General features: G+C 49.1%; 1 protein-coding gene across 10 annotated transcripts in view; it reads right to left on the bottom strand.

Annotated features, from left to right (window-relative positions):
- The window catches only part of LOC111856782 (protein TANC2-like), a 171,436-nt gene that overhangs the window by 53,450 nt on the left and 95,511 nt on the right, over positions 1 to 22,475 (bottom strand). For 8 of the 10 annotated variants that reach the window (XM_072712408.1, XM_072712407.1, XM_072712410.1 and 5 more), the window contains one exon: positions 18,732 to 18,914. In XM_072712408.1, coding sequence (XP_072568509.1) covers positions 18,732 to 18,914 — 183 coding nt within the window. Of the gene's footprint in view, positions 1 to 10,034; positions 10,705 to 18,731; positions 18,915 to 22,475 lie in introns of those variants that run through there. The other 2 variants (XM_072712416.1, XM_072712413.1) reach the window with 2 other exon arrangements.

The raw sequence follows: 22,475 nt of genomic DNA, 5'->3' as shown, positions 1-22,475 counted from the left end.
GCTGGACCCCCATGAAGGTACCACAGTGAGTGGAGCTGCGAAGAGAGGCAGTGCCTGCACACATCGTCAGGCCACGCCTCCTCATTATGTCATTATTACTCGGGTCGGCAGAGGAGCCACGCCACGCCGCTGCCATGGCCGTCAGCGAGAGAGACGGTGCAGTGAGTGAGTGCAAGCGGGGGTGGGGGGCTGCGCTGGCGAAGAAAGGCAAGGGAGCCAAGCGGCACGTAGCCTTGAAGGCCGGCGGTCAGCGGGGAGCCCCCACCACACCGCCGTCAGGGTCCACTGCACTTGTTAAGGGATAAACGCTTCCCCGTCATACCTCAGGAACACGCATCGGCACCGTCAGCCGCATCCCCCGTGGCCGCCGAATGTCACTCATCCTTCTCCTCCCCTCTCCTGCCCGTCGCTTAGCGGTGCGACAGCATCCGTGTAGCATCGTCACCCTGTGACCCCCACCACGGATACAGACACTGCACTGAAGCTCTGCCACCCCGAGGTTTTTCCTGCTGAGCTAATCTCGGAGTTCTTTCCCGCCGTCGGCTACTCTGAGGAAGCTCCACCCTGCCCGGGAGGGCTGACAGGCACCAGGGGGTAGGGGGCGCTGTGGGTGCTGTGTAGTGCACCATTCAATTGCCGTTTAGCGGTAAATTTAGCTTGGAATGCTATTGGGGCAGCAGTGTGCGGCTCAGTGGGTTACGCCTCTGTGACTGTGATTGCCAGTTATAGCCCTGGCCTCCGCAGAATAGTCACGTGTCCTGGGGCCCTTGAGCAAGGCTGTTAACCCCCCAAAAAAACTCCACGGGGAGCCTGAAAATGGCCTAATCCTGCTCTCAGGTCCCAAACTTTGCTCTCAGGTGAGGGTGTGTGTGTGTGTGTGTGTGTGTCTCAAAAAAAAGCAAGATATGGGAAAACTAAAGAATTCCAATGTGCTTCTGAAAATGGAAAACAAAGCATCATTTCACTCATCCAGCACCCCCTACATCAAAGCTGGGCCCCCAGGCCCTTATTTGATTGCTCCATGTCCCGGTCACTAAATTTATTTTTCCCGCAGACAAAATTAAAAAGCTTTCTCTGTTAAATGAAGGATGCTTTAGGACGCTCTAAGTGTCTTATACAATAGGGTAATTATTCACCATATGGGGGTGCTAAATTATCACAGACTTCTGGAGAGTGCAAGGCATGAAGAGGCTGTTTGTTCCAGTGAAAGTGAAAAAAAACACCCCCACTGACACGCACCCTCCCCCACTGCAATACAAGGGGCTAATGAATTTGCAGGGAATGCTGCATGTCGGGTCGTCTCCCTGGCAGTGTCTCACACGCTTTCGGGGGGGGGGGTGGGGGGAGGGGGTTGTGGTGGGGTGGTGAGTAAGCTGACCCACCAGCTGTTCCTCCAAACGCGACGGCCCCAAATCCACATCCGCTGCACAGACGGCCCATGTGTGAATGGCGACTCTGTCCTGCCCCCCCCCCCGCTCGAGATGGGGTGGGGGACAGGCTGCCAACTGAGGACACGACACCTCTGTCTCCCACTGGAACATCTGTCTCCCAATGTCCGTCTCTGAACAACGGGACTGCCCCCGAGAACAAGGCCAGTCCTGTTTGAGATGGAGGGGTACATCCGGGCAGTGCCGGGGGGATGGGGTGTCTGGCGCAGGGGGGCTGGGCTGATAGAGACGGATCTGACAGAGACAGGGCAGATGCCTTCCTGGGGTTAAGGAGCATTGCATTGAGGTGCAGTGTGGCCTCAGACAGAGCAGCCGATTCTGGGTCTCTAATTACCGGCGGAACGGCTCCACCAAATCATTTTATTTACCTCAACGGCCCTCGCTGACTTGAAAAGCAGCATTTTCTGAATAAAACATCATCCACAGCTAGGCTGCCCTCTTGGCATACCCATGAGCTGAAGTCCTTTACGGGAATGACTCCAATTAGGCAGTCTTCAGCAATCTTAAAGCTGAAATCACTTATGAACACTCTGTCGAGGGATGACTGGGAAAAAGCTGAAATTCCATAAGTGTAGCCAGTCAGAGCACCCCCCAGCGTTCGGAAAATCGCCGACGCGAGCGCGATAGAGGTGCCCGCCGACGCTGGACTGAACCACTCAGAATGCAAAAACTATCCTCCCCAGGGCAGTATTATGATGGACAAACTAGAGAACGGCGCTCCCAGCATGCCCCACTGGAGGGCAGCACGGAGCAGCGGCCGGGCAGATCAGCGGCCCTCGCCTTCCGGCTGCTCAGTCTGCCATGCAGCTCTACGTCTTTCATCATTTATTTTTTTCTTATGCTGCGGTGACTCTCCCCTCCTGCTTTTCACACATCTTCACACATAACAACATATATTCCAGCCCCGTCATTCTCTGTCTCTCTGCCTCCTTCGCTTCTCAGACACAGAAGCCATGCTGCTGCTGATCATGGTTAGCCTGTCTGTATCATGTAAAGACCAGGAAACACTGGCTTAGCTCAGTTTAGAAGGCGAGGGGGTTCACGCGTTTAAAATGGAGCCAACCTCATGGACAGAACACGGCGAAATTAGAATCAGAGTCAGAATCTGAATCAAACTGGTTTAAACCAGGCAGGAAAAAAAACTACTATGGAGACTAGGCTGGTCCTACAGCAAGGCACCTGCTCAGCTACCAGAAACTGGAGCATGAAGCTGTTACAGAGGGGATGTGCACTGGTGCAAAGTCACAGACACGCGACGTCAGACACAGGAGCATGTGCTAAAGACGCAAAGGTCTGCAAGGCTGCATTCAGAAACGTATCCCAAAGAGGTGCTGATGGGAAACAGGCATGGACACGGCAGGTCTCCTTCAGCAGCAACGTGACCCCGCTACCACTGCTCTCTGCTCCAGCAGACGACGACGGATTATTCCAGTACGAGCCAGCTGCCATTGCGGTGAAGGGGGAGAACTCACAGAAGGAGAGGGGAGGGAAGGGAGCAGAGGCAGGGACCCCGGTGATGGAGGGGAGCAGAGGCAGGGACCCCGGTGAGGGAGGGGAGCAGACGCAGGGACCCTGGTGATGGAGGGGAGCAGAGGCAGGGACCCCGGTGATGGAGGGGAGCAGAGGCAGGGACCCCGGTGAGGGAGGGGAGCAGAGGCAGGGACCCCGGTGATGGAGGGGAGCAGAGGCAGGGACCCCGGTGAGGGAGGGGAGCAGAGGCAGGGACCCCGGTGAGGGAGGGGAGCAGAGGCAGGGACCCCGGTGAGGGAGGGGAGCAGAGGCAGGGACCCCGGTGAGGGAGGGGAGCAGAGGCAGGGACCCCGGTGAGGGAGGGGAGCAGAGGCAGGGACCCCGGTGAGGGAGGGGAGACAAGCCCATTAGGCAAGCACTGGCTGTCCAACGCTGAAGGTTTCAGAAGGCAAGCAAAGGCTTTTATTCTGCCCCCAAACATTGCATACTCTCAGTTCACTCGGCATTAGCTTATATGAAGAGGCTGGATAATTGGTGTCTGGAAGACATGGTGGCTCAGTGGGCAACACTGCAGCCTGAAGCCTTCAGAGAGGGGGGGTTAAATCTGTGTGTGTGTGTGTGGTGTTCACATATTCTCCATCTCGCATATTTTCCACACTGGTTTCATCCCACAGACTGTGATGTCCTGGCATCCCATCCAGGGTGTTCCCCTGCATTGTACCCTATGCTCCCTGTGATAGGCGTGGGGTGCTGGATAAATGGTTATGGAAGAACAACAGATGGATGAATGCAGCAGAAAATTTGCACTGATATTCATTCTACCCCAACCTCTGTTTTTCTTTCTCTATTAGGAATTGAGGATGCAATGTCAATGGGACTTCTATTATGAAGGGGAATGCTCCGGTAAGCCAGCGATCTGAAGAGCCGGCCGGAAATTCAGCACAGCAGCTCAGACTCGGAGTGCATGTGGACTGGGACAGGTGCGTTCTGCGTATGCCGCAGAGAGGAAATGGAACAGATAACTGACACATGGCGTCGAAATCCCAGAGCAAGCAGGAGGCTGTCAGCGAGACGGACGGCGGGGGGGGGGGGGGTCATTCACTTAAGGAGATTATAAATTTATACCCACGTAGAACTATGTCAGGGAAGTGCTGAAATGCAGGCTTGCTGAGGAGCATGCACTCTCTCTTCTGACAACAAAGGTAAAAAAAATACAATATTACAAAGTTGGCTCATTGTATTAACAAATTCTCTTTTATATTTTGAATAAGTGACTGGTCAGTTTCCTTTTAAAGCCAAGGTACCGATTGCATCATATAAAGTTATGCGATGGGGCCTGTGACAACAATCAAACAGCGTCCCTTCCAGGTACTCCGTCACCGAACGCGAGGACAAATGAGTGGTACGAGAGAGAGCATCAGGCGCTCCGTTACCGCGGTGACGTTGAGGATATACCGACTCAGAGAGCCTTGACTCCTTTTTGCCGAGGGTCCTGCCGCTACTCGCCTTTTCACGTCCTGCCTCAGACTGAGAATGAGGCGCTGATCTCCAGGAGGCTGACGACATGGCGCGTTACTATCGCCCGAGGACGGCGAGTGTGTGGCAGGAGCGCTCTGTGCTCACTGCAGTGCCAGACGCCGGGACACAGCCCCATTATCACCAACCAGGGGCAGTGGTGGATGGAGCAATACAGACGGGCCAATCACAAGCAGGAGATGCACCAATCTCTATGGCCGTGTAGCGGTAAATTTTGCCCAATGAGTGCCTCAGTGTTTTGTAACTGATATGGGAAGGTTATCGATTTCAGCCCCAGCCTTGGCAGTATAGTCACATCTCTGTTGGGCCCTTGAGCAAGGCCCTTAACACCTAGAAATGCTCTACAGGCGACAGATAAATGACTGACCCTGCAGTTGGACCCCAGGCTTCACTCTCAGCTGTATATATGCGTGTATGTGTGTGTGTCTCAAACAAGAGCAAGATGGGATGTGTTACAAGAAGCATTTCAGTGCACCTGTACTTCTGCAAATGGAAAATAAAGTATCATTTCAGTTACTGCATGAGACACACCAAGTCGCAGCCATGACAACTTCTGATGCTTCCATTCCGTTTCCACTTCCTGTACGGTGACCGTGCTATTGAGTGTATCCATGATGAGCAGCAAGGCATTGGCCTGTTATTCCATGACTCCTCCTTCCTTCCTTTGACCTCAGTCTGCTTTAACCCCCCCAAGTCTAGGAGATCACAGGATCCTCCCAAGTCATCCTGCAGATCCACAGCTCGGTTTACACCTGCGTGTGGCACCGTTAAGTAATTGAAGCAGACTTCATCTGCCGGGTCTGCTCCTGTCTGAAGGCACACCGATAGTCGGAACAGCCATTTATAGAGTTGGCACCGAAAGCCACACCAAATCTTCTGACATCACAAACCATGGCTGCTTTGGTCTCGTTCTTGTGTTCTTAAGATGTTACCAGTGCGTACGCAGACACCCGAAAGAGCAGAAAATGTCCACCCACCAAGGAAAAAACTGGAGCGCATAGTTTCAGCGTCAATTATGAGACACAATGCAGAGGCAGGTAGTCTAAATATACTGCCTGTTTCCTCGCAGGAAAAGGCCTGATCTGGGAAACAAACCCCCACTGAACCTCGCTCCCCCACAGGACTTGGCTGAGATAACCATGCGATCGTGGCGGTGCACCAGGTAGCTGGGTGCCCAGCTAAAGGGCAGAGCGATTGAGATGGGGAGATGAACAGGTTGACCAGCCACCGTCCGGCGAAGTACTGGATAGAGTCGCCATAGCAATGCTGGAGATGGATGATATCGCATCCACCTTTTCAGTTTGCTCTGGTCAAAGTAAAGACGATGCAAATGCAGACATGATACCAGGCAGGTTCATGATGCTCAGATGCAATCATGTCCTCACAAACGCCGGCAAACATGTTCCAGCACCACCAAAGCCACACGGCTCCCGCCCAATGCCGCTCCTCTGATCCAGCCACATGTTCCCATGCAAGCCCTGGATGCGCCCAAGTTGCCACAGCCTCGCAGTAGACCTCCGGGGGGGCGTCTCTCCAGCCTGATAGTTGCATCAGAACTGTCAAACGTATTGACCAGCAACCCCGAGGCAGGTTGGGGTGGGGCAGTGTGGTGACATATCAGTGGTGTGTTAGCTCATGACAACATGTCTTCGGAATGCCACATCAGTGATATATTTGAGCTAAACCTTGGTCAGGTGGGCCACATATTTCACAACCACAAACCCACACTGCTTACAGCCATACAACTACGAAATCTCAGACAGTCATGGTATGACAGGAAAGAAGTGCCAACATAGGGTTTTCCAGTGGCTTTGGGTAAGCCCTGCAAGGAGGGGGCTGTGTGGGCTTCCTGCAAGCACACAGCCTTGTATTCCCAGAAAGTCTGAGCACACAAGTCACGTCGAGGAAGATGCAAATGGGCGGCCGCAACTCAAGTGAAAGTTTTCAAGATCTGTCCACACTGGAGCCTCGTTTGCTCTGGGAGAGCCTGGAATTCACCTGCGATGCTCCAAGATGGACTACCTGCGTGACTGACAGCCCAACTATCACCATACACTCCCCCACCCCAACATGACAAGCGTCTTGACCCCTAACCCTACAGCTAATGGGAATGCCTTGAACCACCCCATCTGTGCAAAAATGACACCTCATCAATGAAGTCTGTGACAACCACCCCCTCCACCAATCTGTTTTTCAGAAGATGTGAGAAGAACACTGACCTCCACAACCAGACACTTCATTTCCACTCATCGATACAGCCCTGGAGGATAATCCAGTGCAGAGTAAGAGCAGAGGTTTCCTGCTCCGGTCCTGGGGAGCTACTGTCCAGTAGGTTTTCTATCCTACCTGACTTCTGATGAACTACATCTGTTTTGAGGTAAATACCAGGAACAGGTGTGGCTCATCAGAAGCCAGGTAGGACAGCAACCTACTAGATAGTAGCTCTCCAGGACTGGAGTTGGAGAGCCCTGGTAAGAGAAAAATACTCTCTCTGGGCAAACGTCCTTCAGTTCCCTTCCAACAGTTGCCCAGCACTGAGCAACGTAAACAAACAAATGCATGAGCCCATTAAAAAGCGATTACTCGTGTTCGTCCACATGCGCCGAAGAGTGATTACATGTAAAGGTGCTGCAGGTCGAGACCTGGTTCTATGTACAATGTAATTCATCTGGCTTGTTGACTCTGGCGCGCCGCCGTCTTGTGCAGCGGACTGTGTAGCTTCCATTAGCCTGGAATGTCAAAGCGTGCCGTGCCGCACGGCACAGACACGCGGAGACTAGCTCATACATGCTCGCGCGGTTAGCACTGGAAGGGTCATTCAAAGGGCCTTCGGCGGGGGTACAGCTCGTGCTGATCGCAGCACCGCCTTTTGTAAGCATATCATTACAGAGGATATTAATAGTGCACACCGCAGACTGCCCCCCCCCCCCCATGCACTTTCCTAAAATGGCCTATTCCACAGCAGCGGATAACCGGTGTACCTACAAAAGACTGCGGGAATAAAGCACAGAGGTATCAAATTGTTATGCCCCCCAGCTTCCGATCAGCCATCCCCCCAGCTTCCGATCAGCCATCCCCCCAGCCCCCTCTGACTCATGCATTCTGCTGTCCGCTAGAAGGCATTTTCAGAGACCTGAGGCCTGTACTCCTGGGAAATCCCGCCTGCTCCATCTTCCCCAAAGTGGATTATGCGCATCAGTACTGACTAACTGTACTAAAACAAATTTCCCAGAAGGCTATGCTTAAGGGAGGGTTGTCAGATATTTTAAAATATATAAGTATTATTTAGTACTGACAGGTGTTCTATGAGCTTATGTTATCTTAGTTATTAAACCAAAATATAATTTTAAAAAGCAGACCCAGAGATATTTCATTCTTATTATTTCCCTTTCATTTTCATAGTTTTTTTTTTGTTATCTTGCCAGACTAAAGTAGTGTTTGGTAATTTATGGAGAGACCTTTGAAATTTAATTTAAAGGAACTTTTTTTATATAGCAATATCTCTTTATTTCACTCCATTAACCATTCCATAATCTTAACTTGATACCATTTTGCATGTGAATTCATTAAAATAATGTCAACTTGAAGGCTAACTTGATTAGGACAAGAACAGTGACTCCGCTACTTTTAAAATTAAAAGCCAAGTTTGATTTCTATACATTCATCTGGGTCCAAGATGTTCTCAGGGGAAAAAGAAACTTTTAAACTAAACAGACTTTAGCATAAGAGTTACTCTTTTCAGAAACTTCTTTTCTTTCAGTTACTTCTTTTCTTATCAGTTTCAGCAACAAGTTGTATAAAAGATTACTGTAACAGAAACAAAATGTAATTGCTTATTTAAAATACATCAGTAAGAGTAACGCCATTTATAAGAATTACAGATTATTTAAAAAAACACAGCAACTGACCGTATAAAGTATGCATGAGTAACAAACTATTTAAAAAGCCGAAACTTAAAACCAAAGTAAGTGACTAATTAAAAGATGCTTGTAGAAGTAACATTGTTTAAAAGAAAAAAAAGTCTGATGCTCTGGTACATTTCAGGCATGAAATATCAGTTTTTCAATCTAATCTGGTTTGTCAACTGATGCATTAATAGGACAACACAAAGTTTTTTTGGATAATGAACCAGGCAGTGATCCAAACACACCCCTTGCATCAAAGGAAACAGAGGAGCATTTGCAGCAAACTCAATGGACAGCAAGAGGTCTGTCATCACATGACTTGTTATGGTTGTTCAGACACAGTGTAGCTTCAGTGATTATCTAAACCAGTGTTTCCCAATCCGGTCCTTGGGGACCCACAGCCGGTCCATGTTTTTGCTCCCTCTGAGCTCCCTGCCAGACAGTCCACATTTTTACTTCCTACCGTGAGCTGGGAGGGAGCGAAAATGTGTACTGTCTGTGGGTCCCCAAGGACCAGATTGGAAAACACCAGTCTAAACCCTACATCCACAGGGCATCCGGAGGGTTGGCAGCCCACAGAGACCACTGTCGATCTGTAACGACTCACTTTGACGCACAGAGAGTGACAGCTGGAGACGTGAATCACCAAGCCACCATGCCAGTCCCAGTGCCACCGTGACATTTTCCCATTTATTATTTTTTCTTCCAGCTAGTCTTTTTTGCCCAGCACCTTTCACATAACCGCTTCCTTAGTCCTGGAGCGTTCCGTTCTTTCTGAAAAATCTCTCCTCTCAGGGAAAGAAAACAGGGTGGCGGGGAGGCGTGAAAATTAAGACTTGAATCCCCCGGGACTCTGCTATGCTGTTCTACACGGAGACCGACCCAGAACTGGGGGGCGGGGGGTAGCAGATTCCCACGTTTATGACGTGCTTAATTACTTATGGGAAAAAACTTACACCAGACAGGAACTCACATACATATACACACAGGTACACACACACCTGTACTCATATCTTTGTAGGGACCATCCTTTCATTTCTATGGGCAAAACCTTAATCCCAACAATGACGACTTTAACCCCTACCCAGCCCTAACCTTAACCATAAGTAACCAAATGACTTTTGGCTATAATCGTTTTTTGATTGCATTCACAGATTTTTATTAAACTTGGACCTGATAAACATCCCCACAAGCTAAAAAGTACAAGATATTTGGTAGAACAGCCACCCCCCCCCACCACTACACACACATAAACACACACCGAAAGAATCACAGCAAGACAATATGCAGTCAAAAATCAAAAAATTAAAGTAATTAAAATTGAGTGCACATCAGCATATATGTGACGATTCTGGGCTGCCTCAGCTCACATTGCAGTGAGCCTTGCACTATTACCCAGCACAGTCCGCCATCAGCCCTCTGTAAGCCAGGCCGCGAGCGCACCGCTCAGCCGCTCATATCGCTACAAGCCCCTGCCCCACCCCACCCCCCAGTGCCCACAGGCACATCTATCTCTGGGGTCATGTGACTAGGTACTGACCCACCTGGTGCCCATAGCCGACTGTCAATGCCCCCACACCCACGGCACCCTAGGCAGAGACAACAAGGCACATAAGAAGCTATACGGACGACAAGGAAACATTAGAGATGGCGGGGAGGGGAGGGAAGGGCTCACCGTTCTCAAACCAGATTCCGCATCCTGTCAAGCTCGGGTAGGGCACCAGCTCTTCCCCTTCAGTGTCCAGCGACACAACCAGCCCTTCCTCTGCAAGCGACGACCAGTTCATCAAAATATATATATATAAGATTAAAATCCCACTGGCAGGAAAGAACCCAGGTAAAAAAACAAAATCAACCTGAAAGATTTTCTTCGAGGACAAAACGGTACATGTTATGGACGGAGCAGGCGACTCCCACTAGGACAGCCGAGGCTTTAACGATGCAAAGAGAGCAGGAGGACGCGGCGGTGGAGAAGAGGACGGCCAGCGGGCGGCTATCCGTCTATCCTCCGCTGCCTTCACATCTCTCCGACCTCCAGCCGACCAGGAAGAAGTTAAAAAAAAAAAAAAAGGTACAGCGGAGGACAGAATGTGAACGATTCACCGGGTTTCTTCTCCCTTTCCCTCTCTCTCTCCCTTGCTCTCTCTCCCTCGCTCTCCCCCTCACGAGCGCGTGCCCGTATGTGTGTGGATGTGTGCGAGCAGCCCTACAGAAGGAGCGGCGGTAAGAGCCGGAGCCCAGGTCTAGAGCGGATGAATGGCGCAGTGCTGCTGTTGTCATGGCAACCACGAAGGAAGGGAGGGGGAAGGAGAGATAGCGGTGTGCATGGGTAGCAGTGGCAGTGTTGGGTGGGGGGGGCATTAAAGGAGTTATTAAAGCAACACTGTTGCAAATTTCGGTGACAGCTCTGAATGTGGGGGGGGGGGGCGGGGGGTTGAGGAACACTCTGTACGTGTACAACAGCTCCGTACAGACACATCCACTGCATGCCGGCTCGCATGAAGGCGCAACAGCCTTGTACAGACACATCCACACTGCATGCCAGTTTGCATCAGGGTTCAATGGCTCCGTACAGACACGTCCACCTGCATCGAAGCGCAGTGGTACTGTATGGGCATATCCACCACATGCCGACCTGCAATGAGGCGCAACGGCACTGTATGGGCATACTCACTGCATGCGACCTGAATCGAGGCGCAACGGCAACTTTATGAGCATATCCACCACATGATGACCTGCATCGAGGCGCTATGGCACTGTATGGGAATATCCACCGCATGCTGACCTGCACTGAGGCGCAATGGCACTGTATGGGCATATCCACTGCATGGCGACCTGCATCAAGGCGCAGTGGCACTGTATGGGCATATCCACTGCATGCTGACCTACATCGAGGCGCAATGGCACTGTATGGGCATATCCACTGCATGCCGACCTGCATCAAGGCGCAGTGGCACTGTATGGGCATATCCACTGCATGCCGACCTGCATCGAGGCACAATGGCACTGTATGGGCATATCCACCACATGATGACCTGCATCAAGGCGCAGTGGCACTGTATGGGCATATCCACCGCATGCTGACCTACATCGAGGCGCAATGGCACTGTATGGGCATATCCACCGCATGCCGACCTGCATCGAGGCACAATGGCACTGTATGGGCATATCCACTGCATGGCGACCTGCATCAAGGCGCAGTGGCACTGTATGGGCATATCCACCGCATGCTGACCTACATCGAGGCGCAATGGCACTGTATGGGCATATCCGCCGGATGCCAGCCTGCACTGGGGCACAATTACACTGTATGGGCATATCCACTGCAGGCCGGCCTCCGTTGAGGCACAGTGGCACTTTATGGGCATATTCGCTGCATGCAGGCCTGCAGTGAGGCACAGTGGCACTGTATGAGCATATCTACCACATGCTGGCCTGCATCAAGGCACAGTGGCACTGTATGAGCATATCCACCGCATGCTGGCCTGCATCGACTGCATATTAGTCTGCCGTAGTGTGTGTCAGCGCTGTACAGACACATCCATATTGACTACCCTGGTCTGTCAGCCATGTACAGTGGTCCTTCTCCAAAATCAGGCCCCAAACACAGAGATGTCATGACAAATGTGGTGTTTAAGTGGCAAGGAACTGAGACTTATAACAACCACTCCCCATGCCAAACATGGTCCCTAATTTGTTCAGTATTTCCGCACATTACTACATGACAACTGTATGTCCATCTTTCACAGTCACATACCCAGTACAGGATTCCAGTAAGCCCGCAGCCTATCCCAGTAAGCATGGGATACAAGGCAGGGAAGATCCTAATGAAGATGCCAGTCCATCACGGGACACACACCATGGGCAATTAAGAGTTACCAATTCACCAAGCTGCATGCTTTCAGACTATGTGAGGAACCCTGAGTACCAAAAATGCAAACTTCAGACCCTCAGAGCCACACCCTGAAGGTGTGGAGCTGCAACATCACCTACTGAGCCACCAGGTCACACAATTACAACCTTATTAATTGAGCAGGGAGTCATGCACTGAAATTATCAGTGCTAAGTCACAGTTCACATACTACATGTTAAGCGATTAGCTCTCTTTACACGCTAAACACAAGCGCGCATGCGAGAGCTCAGCTTGGATAACAGCAATCAAAGCTCCAACCAGAACCTTTTTTAACTTCAACTAAAGGAGTTTCTGACTTGCTGAACTTGTCCAATGGTGATTTGTGTGACGTTACAAACCAAACTACACTGCTACAGAAATCCATTATTTACATTCAGTCACAGTATATATTACATTCATCATTTTCTTATACAGTCCCATTTGTTTCTTTCCTCCTTTGTATGACCTTCCGCCAATGAACAGATACATACTGGCAGCCTAAATTGTGACAATGGCATAGTACAGAACATATTTCACCCAGCTGGCTGAGGCAAACCAGGGTGTCTTTATGGAGGTGGACAGCTCAGCGATCTGCCAATGCAGGCAAGGTAGGTGCTTCTCCAGTCTGCCTGTATGCTGGGCAGGTCTGCTCTATGCTCGGATCAGACATGCCCGGAGGTACCAGGTGATTCAAAAAACATAATAAACAAAATCCATCCATCCATCCATCCATCCACCTATCCATCTTCTGCAGCTGCTTATCATATTCAGAGTCACGGGGGGGGGGGGGGGGGGGGGCTTGGGTCGGGAGCCCATCCTGAAGGCTATGGGTGCTACTAAGCAAAATGTAATATTTTTCGGAACGAACCTTCATGTTCCAGGACATTCCAGAACACCACTGCTCACCTCCCGGAAGTGATCTGGGACTCTGCTGACTGGCGAGGCTGCTAGCTTAGCAGCTTGTCACATGTCCCATCATTTCTGTCACCTTATCCTTTGACCTCCCCCCCCCACCGAAACATGGCGATATCACTGTTCTGTGCAAAATGTCACATTTCCATTCTGTGAGACAAATTACTGCGCAAGTCATGAGATGACAGCAAACTCACAGCGTAACTGGGCTGCAATCATTCTCTGGGGACAAAGGCCAGGTCAGTGAAACAGAAGGCAGGATACGCTTCTGAACAAATGCCACATTCATTACTATGACTGTTATTATTATTATGAGTATTAGTGACAAGCACTGAACGTGACTGGCAGATCCGACCTGCTGTTTGCTCACCTGTTATGCCAGCCAATAGGAAGAAAGAAACACAGACCAATAATGGGGGGTGTATATCTGGTGCACCCCCCCCCCCCCATTTACACAGAAACCAGCATGGGGAAAAAAATTAAACACCATCTTTACAATTTAACTCACTGGGTTGACGACCGCAATGACGTCAATCTTTGTCACGGGCAAAGAAGAATGGCTGTCAGAGTGGAGTCAAAGTACTCCCGTTCACCTCTGTTTGATGCTCTAGAAATATCAATCCAGTCAAAGAAAATAAGAAGTAAAAATGAAAACAAAGCCGAAGACTCTGAGCTAAACTGTTAAACCCTAGTGTGACCCGCTGACACTTGCGGTTCATTACTATACTTTACCAGTGCGTTAGGGAATAGGCGACACCCCCTGTCAGACCCTCATTAACTGGAGGATTCAATCAGAAAGACATTGATTTGCTGAAAAGGTCACTTTCATACTTTCATGCTTTCATATTGCTACCATTTCTGTGGAGCTGGAAGAGCAGGATAAGCTCTGGGGCCACACCCATTGCATGCAAGGGCCCCAGTGCCACTAGACTGGATGGGAATGGCCTAAGCCAGCAGCAGACACTGTGGCCCCTGTGCTCCGGGGCTCTGTGGGGTCTTACACAGGCAACGCCCTGCGCTCCGGGCAGAGTCCTGCACCGGGTCGGGTACCCGCAGATAGTTGCTGAAACGGACGGATTTTAATGTTCTGGAATTTTACGGGCGGGTAATTCATTACACACGGGCGGGTAGCAGGTCAATCAAAACAGTATTGTAGCCTGCAAAAATAACATAAGCAAAAATATCTATGTATTAGACTATCATGTACAAATTCTCATCATCACAGTGTGTTCAGTATATCGGGAGTACCTTATGGTGCTTTCGATTATTTCTCTGCAAGTCGGCACTCGAATGAAAACGTCACGAAAAACGTCACTTCCCGTCGGAAATACGCCTCTTTTATGACGTTGATGTCGGACAAGATTTTGTTGTCCGAGTTGCCCCTGTGACGCAATTTCAACATGGCGGCTTACACACTCAACAGTAATCCTATCCCATTTTATAAATCTTTAAAAATGTTTATTTTGTTAAATGTATTAATAGTTATAAATGTAATTGCACGTGTTTGATTTAGAGAATACCATATCATGGCCATAAACAGTATCCTATCATGCAATATCAGATTTTTACCAGACTTGTTAGTGTCTTTGGTTTGTTTGTAGTTTGTTTGCCTCTCGAAAAAAGAATATTGCTATGAATGTGCTAAAATATTTTATAAAGCTTTTAATGTGGTTTGACTAGTTCGTGTTTCATTTTTGTTTGTCTCTCGGAAAAAATAATCTCACTCCAAATCTGCTAAAACATCAAGCAACAACACACAGCAGAGTGTTCATGGAGGCAGCCATGTTTGTTCCGAGATATGGTAGCTCGAACGGGAGATTGTCGGACGTGATGTCACTCAACTCGGAATTTCCGAGTTCCAAGAGAAAAACGAACGCACCATTAGATAACCGCCTCGACAAACATTCACATACACGTCTGAATCCTTGCTGAAGCGTGTCGTCGTGTTCTCTCTTTCACGCTCGTCACAGTATGGATAGCTTAGATCTATCTGATTTGATTTTGTGTTAAACGGACTTTTTCGTTTCAATTCAAAATCCATGTAGGCCTAGCGCTTGTCACGTTGAGAGGTGCATAGAAAAAATAATTGTGTGTAATTTATCATGAGTACGGGCGGGTAACAGGTGGAATGTTAACGGGCCCGGGCGGGTGCGGATTTAACTTTGAAATAATCACGGTGCACGGGTGGGTGTGGTGCTGTACTGTGCAGGTGCGAGCGGGTGCGGGTCTCCAAAAGTGGACCCGTGCAGGACTCTGGCTCCGTGGTTCTGTGTGGTCTTACACAGGCCTCACCCTGCTCTCTGGGGCTCTATGTTCTTGAACGTAGATGACAAAAGTCCCAATAGTTTTACTACCAGAGAGTGTATCCCAAAGTGCCGTTAGCCTTGAGTGACATCAATGTCTGGATGTTCATAAACCAAGACTGTGAGATACGGTCCTTAAAAGGCAATGGGCGAAGTGATGAGCAGCGTGAAGCAGCCTGGCCTCGGAGGATGCCCTGCTTCCCTAAACAAGTCGCTACTTTCAATTACAAGGCCTGATAAAATCGCTGCAACTTTACAAATGCTGATTAAATGATTCATTATAATTAATCTCCAGGGTAGATACGAAATAATCACAATCACCATGTTGTTATATAACCATATAGGGTCAGTTGGTGTAACAAAAGCTCAAGATGCTGGATTTTGCAAAACTCTCTCAGAATCTGGACACAGGATTCTGCAAAAGCCATTATAGATATATAATCACTGTCAAGATTATTGGCTTTTTTTCATTTCCCTGGGTATAGTAGCATGAGTTTGGCTGGGCTGGGGGTTGCATACATTTCTAGGCTTTTAATTTATTCTGATGAACAATTGTTTGGAAAATGCTTCCATACATACCCCCCCAACTGTAAAAAAAATAAAAAATAAAACAAAAAACGCAGAATCGTGTTCATCTGTGATCACCCACACGGCCGGCAGCACAAAGACACAGTGAGAAAGGTGGAGGGGGGAGGAAAGAGGAACACGGTGAGGAGTCAGACGGAGAGGAGCTGGGGGGGGGGGGCACTCCTCCTCTCGACATTTATATAACTGAGAGAGGGAGAGAGGTGGGTGGGGAGATGGCAACCTGCACTGGGAGCCTCCTGAAAAGAGGAGGAGAGGGAGAGGCAGAGGAAGAAAGGGTGGGAGTGGAGAGATGAAAGAGAGAGAGAGAGAGAGAGAGAGAGAGAGAAGAGGTTGTAGAGCAGCTTCATGCTGCAGAAGGCAGAGAGTGGGAGAAGGAGAGAGGTCATGGGGGCAGTTATGGATGAAGAAAGTCAGGTTGGGGATGCAGGGGAGGGAGGGAGGGAGGGGCACGGCAGGCGGGTGCTGCTGAAGAAGCCTCACAGTGACAGGGATGTATCACAAACAGAATCTCACAGGGTGACAGTGACGATTCATCACTGTTACATGACTGTGTGTGGGGAGTGGGGGGGGGGCTATGGGGGCTGGCGACAAAGCCGGATAGTTCCAGAAAGAGGAAATGGCACCCATGGGCTGGTGCAGAGCCACTCAGGGTGAAGGGTGCCTGGCATCATGGAAAGACACTCCTGGCTGGGCTGAGATGCCGGTTGGCACACGGCTGCTGTGCCAGTCTCACTACGAGACGACACTGAGAACAGGAAACGGAGACCTGACAGACACTCGTCCCAGGTAACACAACCACACTCTGAAGATCAGAACCTCAACGTACAACTTCCTGTTTTCAGAGCCGCTTCCAGTTCAAAGGTCATCGCTTCACAAGTGTCCGCCAGCCACCTGCACCCACAAACCAACCTCCTGTGTATTGCCCACACCCATAGACCGACCTCCCACGCCATCTACACCCACAGACCAACCTCCCGCACTGCCCACACTCAGAGACCAACCCCCTACACCACTCGCACCCATAGACCGACTCCATGTATCAACCGTACCCACAGGCTGACCCCCACAGACCATCCACGTGCCGCCCGCACCCACAGAATGACCCCCACAGACTGATCCTGCATGCCAGCAGCACCCATAGACTAACCCCCACAGACCATCCGCGTGCCGCCCGCACCCACAGACTGACCCCCAAATTTCGACCCCGCAAGCCAGCCGACCCACCGATCAATCCCCTCAGACTGACCCTGCACCGCCCACACCCATAGACCAACCCCATGCACCGGCCACACCGACAGACCAACCTCCACAGGCCTCCACAGACCCCGCATGCTGCAGCCTGAAGGATGTCAATCATCATTCACAACCTCATTCAGAAGAGCACTTCTCCATATTAACAAACCAGCTCAATTACACTCAACACATTCTTGACTTCAAATAAACTAATAAAGTCTTGACATGAAGGCTGTCAGCATTGTTGACGAGGAAGCAGCTTGCTTGGATAAGATAAGCTCCCCGTTGAAATAATTTTCTGCCCTTAATACTAGCTGCACTCCTAACATTTGCCACACAAACAAGAAAACAGAAAGCATTTGTCCAGCACCAGCTCTCCTTGTGAAACTGACAAGACTTTTAAAAGGCACAATTACGACAGTTTAAATTATGACACAGCATTACATAAAGGCGCTCCAAGGCATGGATGCTGAAATACAGGGGAGGTCAAGGAAAGAGGTTTAAAAAAAATACAAAGTCGAATAATGGCGCAGCCATGTGGTGGCATGTGGGATTACACATTAAGATCCCACTGAATGTGCGGATGAGCAAAATTCATACTGTACTAAGTGACCCATTGCTCACCGTACCCTTTGCCATGCGCTGTATCATCTTTGTTTGGAAAGTCAGTACCTTACTTAAAAAACTCTTTCTGAATGACCTAACATGTGACTGATCTCATCTAAGCTGTTCACCTTTTATTAGAGCGATTTCCCTTGCTGACATACTGTGCTTCCCATGATTATTAGCAGTGAGAAATAACAGTATAGTATTAAGATCTGTCCTGCATTTAGCAAACATCTGCATGGAAAATCTCGTATCTCTGCATATTCTAAGGTCTGACCACACGAGCATAGAACTTCAGAATGACACAGCTTCAGCTACGAGCTGCATAGAAATAGGTGCACTATTCAGTTTAATGCTCTCTGCTGTCACACCAACAGTTCCAAAATCCTGCAAGCAGCCTTCATCAAAGCGTGTGAATTAATCTTGAATACCAAAGAGTCACACAAGCAGCCGATCTCCCCAGAAACATCAGGGGGTACATTACATTCCCAATACTGTGTAGTTCAGCTATAAGCACATTTAATAGGCTCTGGGGGGTGATGCACACAACCTATGAGGTTTTTTAATCCGTTATGGAGGGCGGAGCCTATTATGCACATAACCTATGAGGTTTTTAATCTGCTACGTAGGGCAGAGCCTATTAGGCACACAACCCATAATGTTTTTTATCCACTACAGAGGGCGGAGCCTATTAGGCGCACAACCTATGAGGTTATTACCCAGCTACGGAGGGCGGAGCTAATTAGGCGCACAACCTATGAGGTTATTAACCAGCTACGGAGGGCGGAGCTTTGAGATTCTTAATCCTCGGCAGGGGGCAGGGTCTGTCATGCAGTACCTGTGAGCTTCTTGATGGGCTGCAGCCGCACGCTGATGGTCTGGTGTGTGAGCAGCGGAGAGGACGGCAGCGAGCGAGACACTCCCTCCATGATGCGGATGTGCTGCATGCCTTCTGTCACCGGCAGCGGGGGCACAGCGTAGTCTCCTTCGAAGGCACAGTCGCTGTCTGTGGAGCTGCCTCCTGCAGGACGGGAGGACACACAACAGGTCATAAAACGCCATTCAGACTGCTGCCCCCCTTGGAACGCTGCAACATGGCAGGGCCCACAAAATGAGGCATTTGCTATCAAGTAAAGACTATTAGTGAGCACAATAAGATTAGCCTTCTGTTCACCAATACGATCAACCACTGTAAAATGGGGCAGAAGAAGGGGCTGTATAAACTGTGATGGGACATCAAGTGACCCAATAAAGGCACCTGTGCTACTTTCTATAAGATAACGCATTCCAGTAATTTATATGGACACAAAAACCACAACATGTAATGAAACGGGATGGCAATACAGGATGGGAATACGGGATGGGAATGCGGGATGGGAATACGGGATGGGAATGCGGGATGGAAATACAGGATGGGAATACGGGATGGGAATGCGGGATGGTGCGCCTTGGTACATACATCCTTATATGCTGGAGCACAGAGCAGCACCTGCAGGTTTACGCATCACTGAATGGGATGAAGGACAGCTCAGGCACACGGGCAATGGAGGAGCGCACGCATCTGCCCATTAACACGCTTCTAATGAAGCAACCTTCCAATGCAATTCCAATGTTCCCGTGCACCGTACTATAGAAAGAGGCCAGGCTGCGCAGAGATGTCTGAGGCTGGCTTTCTGTGGTAGAACCTGAAACCTGTAGGCCTGAAAGCTCGCAAGCTTGCATGTATCCCACTCACAACGGTGGTATCTTAAATCCAGAAAACAAAGGAGAGGCATTAATTCTCACTGAAGAAAAGGGTAGAAGAAAAGCCACAGTGCAACTCTCATGCTATGATCTAGAGGAGGCAATATCTACGTTCTGTGCAGCGTAACAGTGACACCTACAGGAAGGTTGGGGGAAAAAATCAGCCCAAGAGTTAGACCTGTACCTAAGGGCCCATGTACCCAGGGTGATGTGAGGCCTCCTGCACACCCCCGCAGCTTAAAGAAGCTTGTGTCCGCCCTGCTGATCAACCAGACATAGGGGGCACCTCTCCCCACACACCAGTCTTCTCTGTTAGCATTGATTTAAGAAGGAGGGAGATGCAACGAGCAGCCCACCACTCCCAGCACAGAATTCCCCACAACATGAACACATCACAAAGGCAGAAGTTCACTGGTCAAACATCCGGCAGCGGGCATACAAAGCCAGGCCGGGTGCTGTGACAGCGACAGGCCCAGCCTCCATCGTGGATACAAAAGGTTACCTACAGCGCCCCCCCACTGGAAGCATTAATGAGCCAGACAGAGGTCTGCAGCCTACAACTGCTTAAATATCCATGCAGGTCTCTGTGCCACGTGGCTCTAAGCAGTTGCTAAAAAATTCCCAGAGCTCCCAGTCTCAGGTTAAGTGCATAGAATTGCCATTGCACAAGGAATGACTTGCTACTGCAGAACCAGCGACATTCCTGTATAGAAACTGTATAGTACGGCATACTTTAAAGATGGCCACCAACATCAGGAAAAGTGTTGCCAGACGAGGGGAGCACAGCCACCCCCCCGGGGGTCTACACAGACCAGCATACGCTTGCTGGAGGACACGAGTGAGGCCATGAGGCAGGGAGGAAAGGCCAGGATGTAAGGAAATCCAGGTCACAGAGGCTCCATGAGCCATTTTCAGCACCTTGGCTGCGGCATCGGCGGACATGGACCTCATATTTTTTTTTTGCCATATTTGGGAGGACAGATCAATCAGATATGAAGCACCGGGACCACCTGCCTCTAATACCCTGCAATAATGTGGTGTTAGACATGAATCAATGCTGGTTCGCATAAAATTCCCCCAATCCCATGTGATGACAGGTCAAAGGTCAATGTGACAGACCCCCACTCATTTACGACCATTATGACGTGTCATCATGGCAATCATACAGACACCATTGCTTAAAAACCTTCTTCTGTACAGGTATTCAGATGTTCAATGTTGTGATGATTGAGTCTATCCATCTTTTTGATGGTCGTTCTAATCCTCTAATACCTAAAAGGAGAATTATAGCCTGTTCATGTCTGTATTTATCACTGAGGACACCAAGGTTATGTATTTTTTTCAACATTTTTTTACTAGGGTATTTCATTGAGTGATGCGCGGAGAACAAGGCTGGGAGTGATCAGATGTCAGTGTAATTAAATTGAATCGAGCTATAAACGCGAGTTAAAAATTCATAATTTACACTGTAGTCTTCCCACTAATTTACACTGTAGTTTTCCATGGGATTACACCCCCGAGCCCCCCAGCCCCCTAGGAAGGGCTAACGCTGCTGACCTTGGTGTTTTAAAATCCCCGGGTCTGTTCCAGCGTACTGGGTCTTCTCATAGTATTCTAAAAGCAAGACAACTTCATTCAAGCCATTTGTCCCTAAAGTGAAAGTTCAGGCTTTATTTGATCAAGAATCCACTTGTTGTCCTTGCAGTCCACAGGAAAAGGCATCAATACTTTCTCCCCAACTTCTTCACTGTCCAGCTTTCACGTTCATAACGTCACAGAAAATACCATATTTTGATCAATTATGATCTTTCTTCACAAAGACATGTCAGCACCCTTGAAGACTTTCTTCCTCTATTGCAGCTCGGCTAAGAGTCTGTTGGATCCTTTGTTGATGGTGATTGTTCCAAGGAGGTAAAAGTGCCCTGTTACATCTTCACCAGCAGCACTAAAGCTAGCTGTCAAACCTGTGGTCATAACCTTTGGTGACTGCGCCTTCAGCCGCAATCATCCTTTCACTCTGTTCTTTTACTTTTTTATAACTGTCTTCACACCTTCTTCATTTCATGCCATAAGTGTACTGCCTCCAAGCTTTATGATGTTTCTTCCACTAGTCCACGGTTATCTACTTTCAGTCCAGCTTCTTCATTCATTACATGTTCTGCCTACAAGTGTTGGCATGGTGATAAGATGCAACCGAACTCATTCACCAATCTGGAAGCAGTTCTCCCTGAGTACTGTGGAGACAACAAAGACGACGTGGTGCTCTGCTAGACTCATTTTAGTGAGATCACTTCATATTTTGACATGACCAACACAAATGAAGCCTTTGTTATGATCAATAAAGCACACACTGACCTCCATGTGGTATTGTGCTTCTGGTATTCCCTGGCTTTTCAATGATCTTTTGTCTATTGGCAATGTCTCCAGTTCCACTGAGTCTCCTCAATCTAGCTTTCACATCTGTCAATATTCCTTCTATGTAGGGCTCCTTCTACACCTTGAATGACCTAACCTTACTGGCATTTGAAACGAGGTCTCCTTTCCTTGCTACTGGGATATGAACCGATCTCTTCCATTCTTTAGACCACAGAGCTGCTTTACTAACTTGCTGGCATAATCGCAGCAGTTTCATTGATCCTTATTCTGTTGCTTGTAATATTTATAATGGAACGTCCCATCCATCTCCACGGCCTTCCATTTCAGCAGGAACTTCAGTGCTAATCTTCTCATCCATTATTGAAGGTTTTTCCATGTATCTTACCTCAATCAATATAACTTTGCATTTTACATATTTGTATTCTGCGTACTCCCCCCCCCCCCCTGCTTGATTTTTGTTCTG

The sequence above is a fragment of the Paramormyrops kingsleyae genome, chromosome 5 (genome assembly GCF_048594095.1).
Source record: "Paramormyrops kingsleyae isolate MSU_618 chromosome 5, PKINGS_0.4, whole genome shotgun sequence".
Classification (NCBI taxonomy): Eukaryota; Metazoa; Chordata; class Actinopteri; order Osteoglossiformes; family Mormyridae; genus Paramormyrops; species Paramormyrops kingsleyae.
The sequence above is the reverse complement of the archived record's forward strand: the minus strand, read 5'-3'. Positions and strand labels throughout refer to the sequence as shown.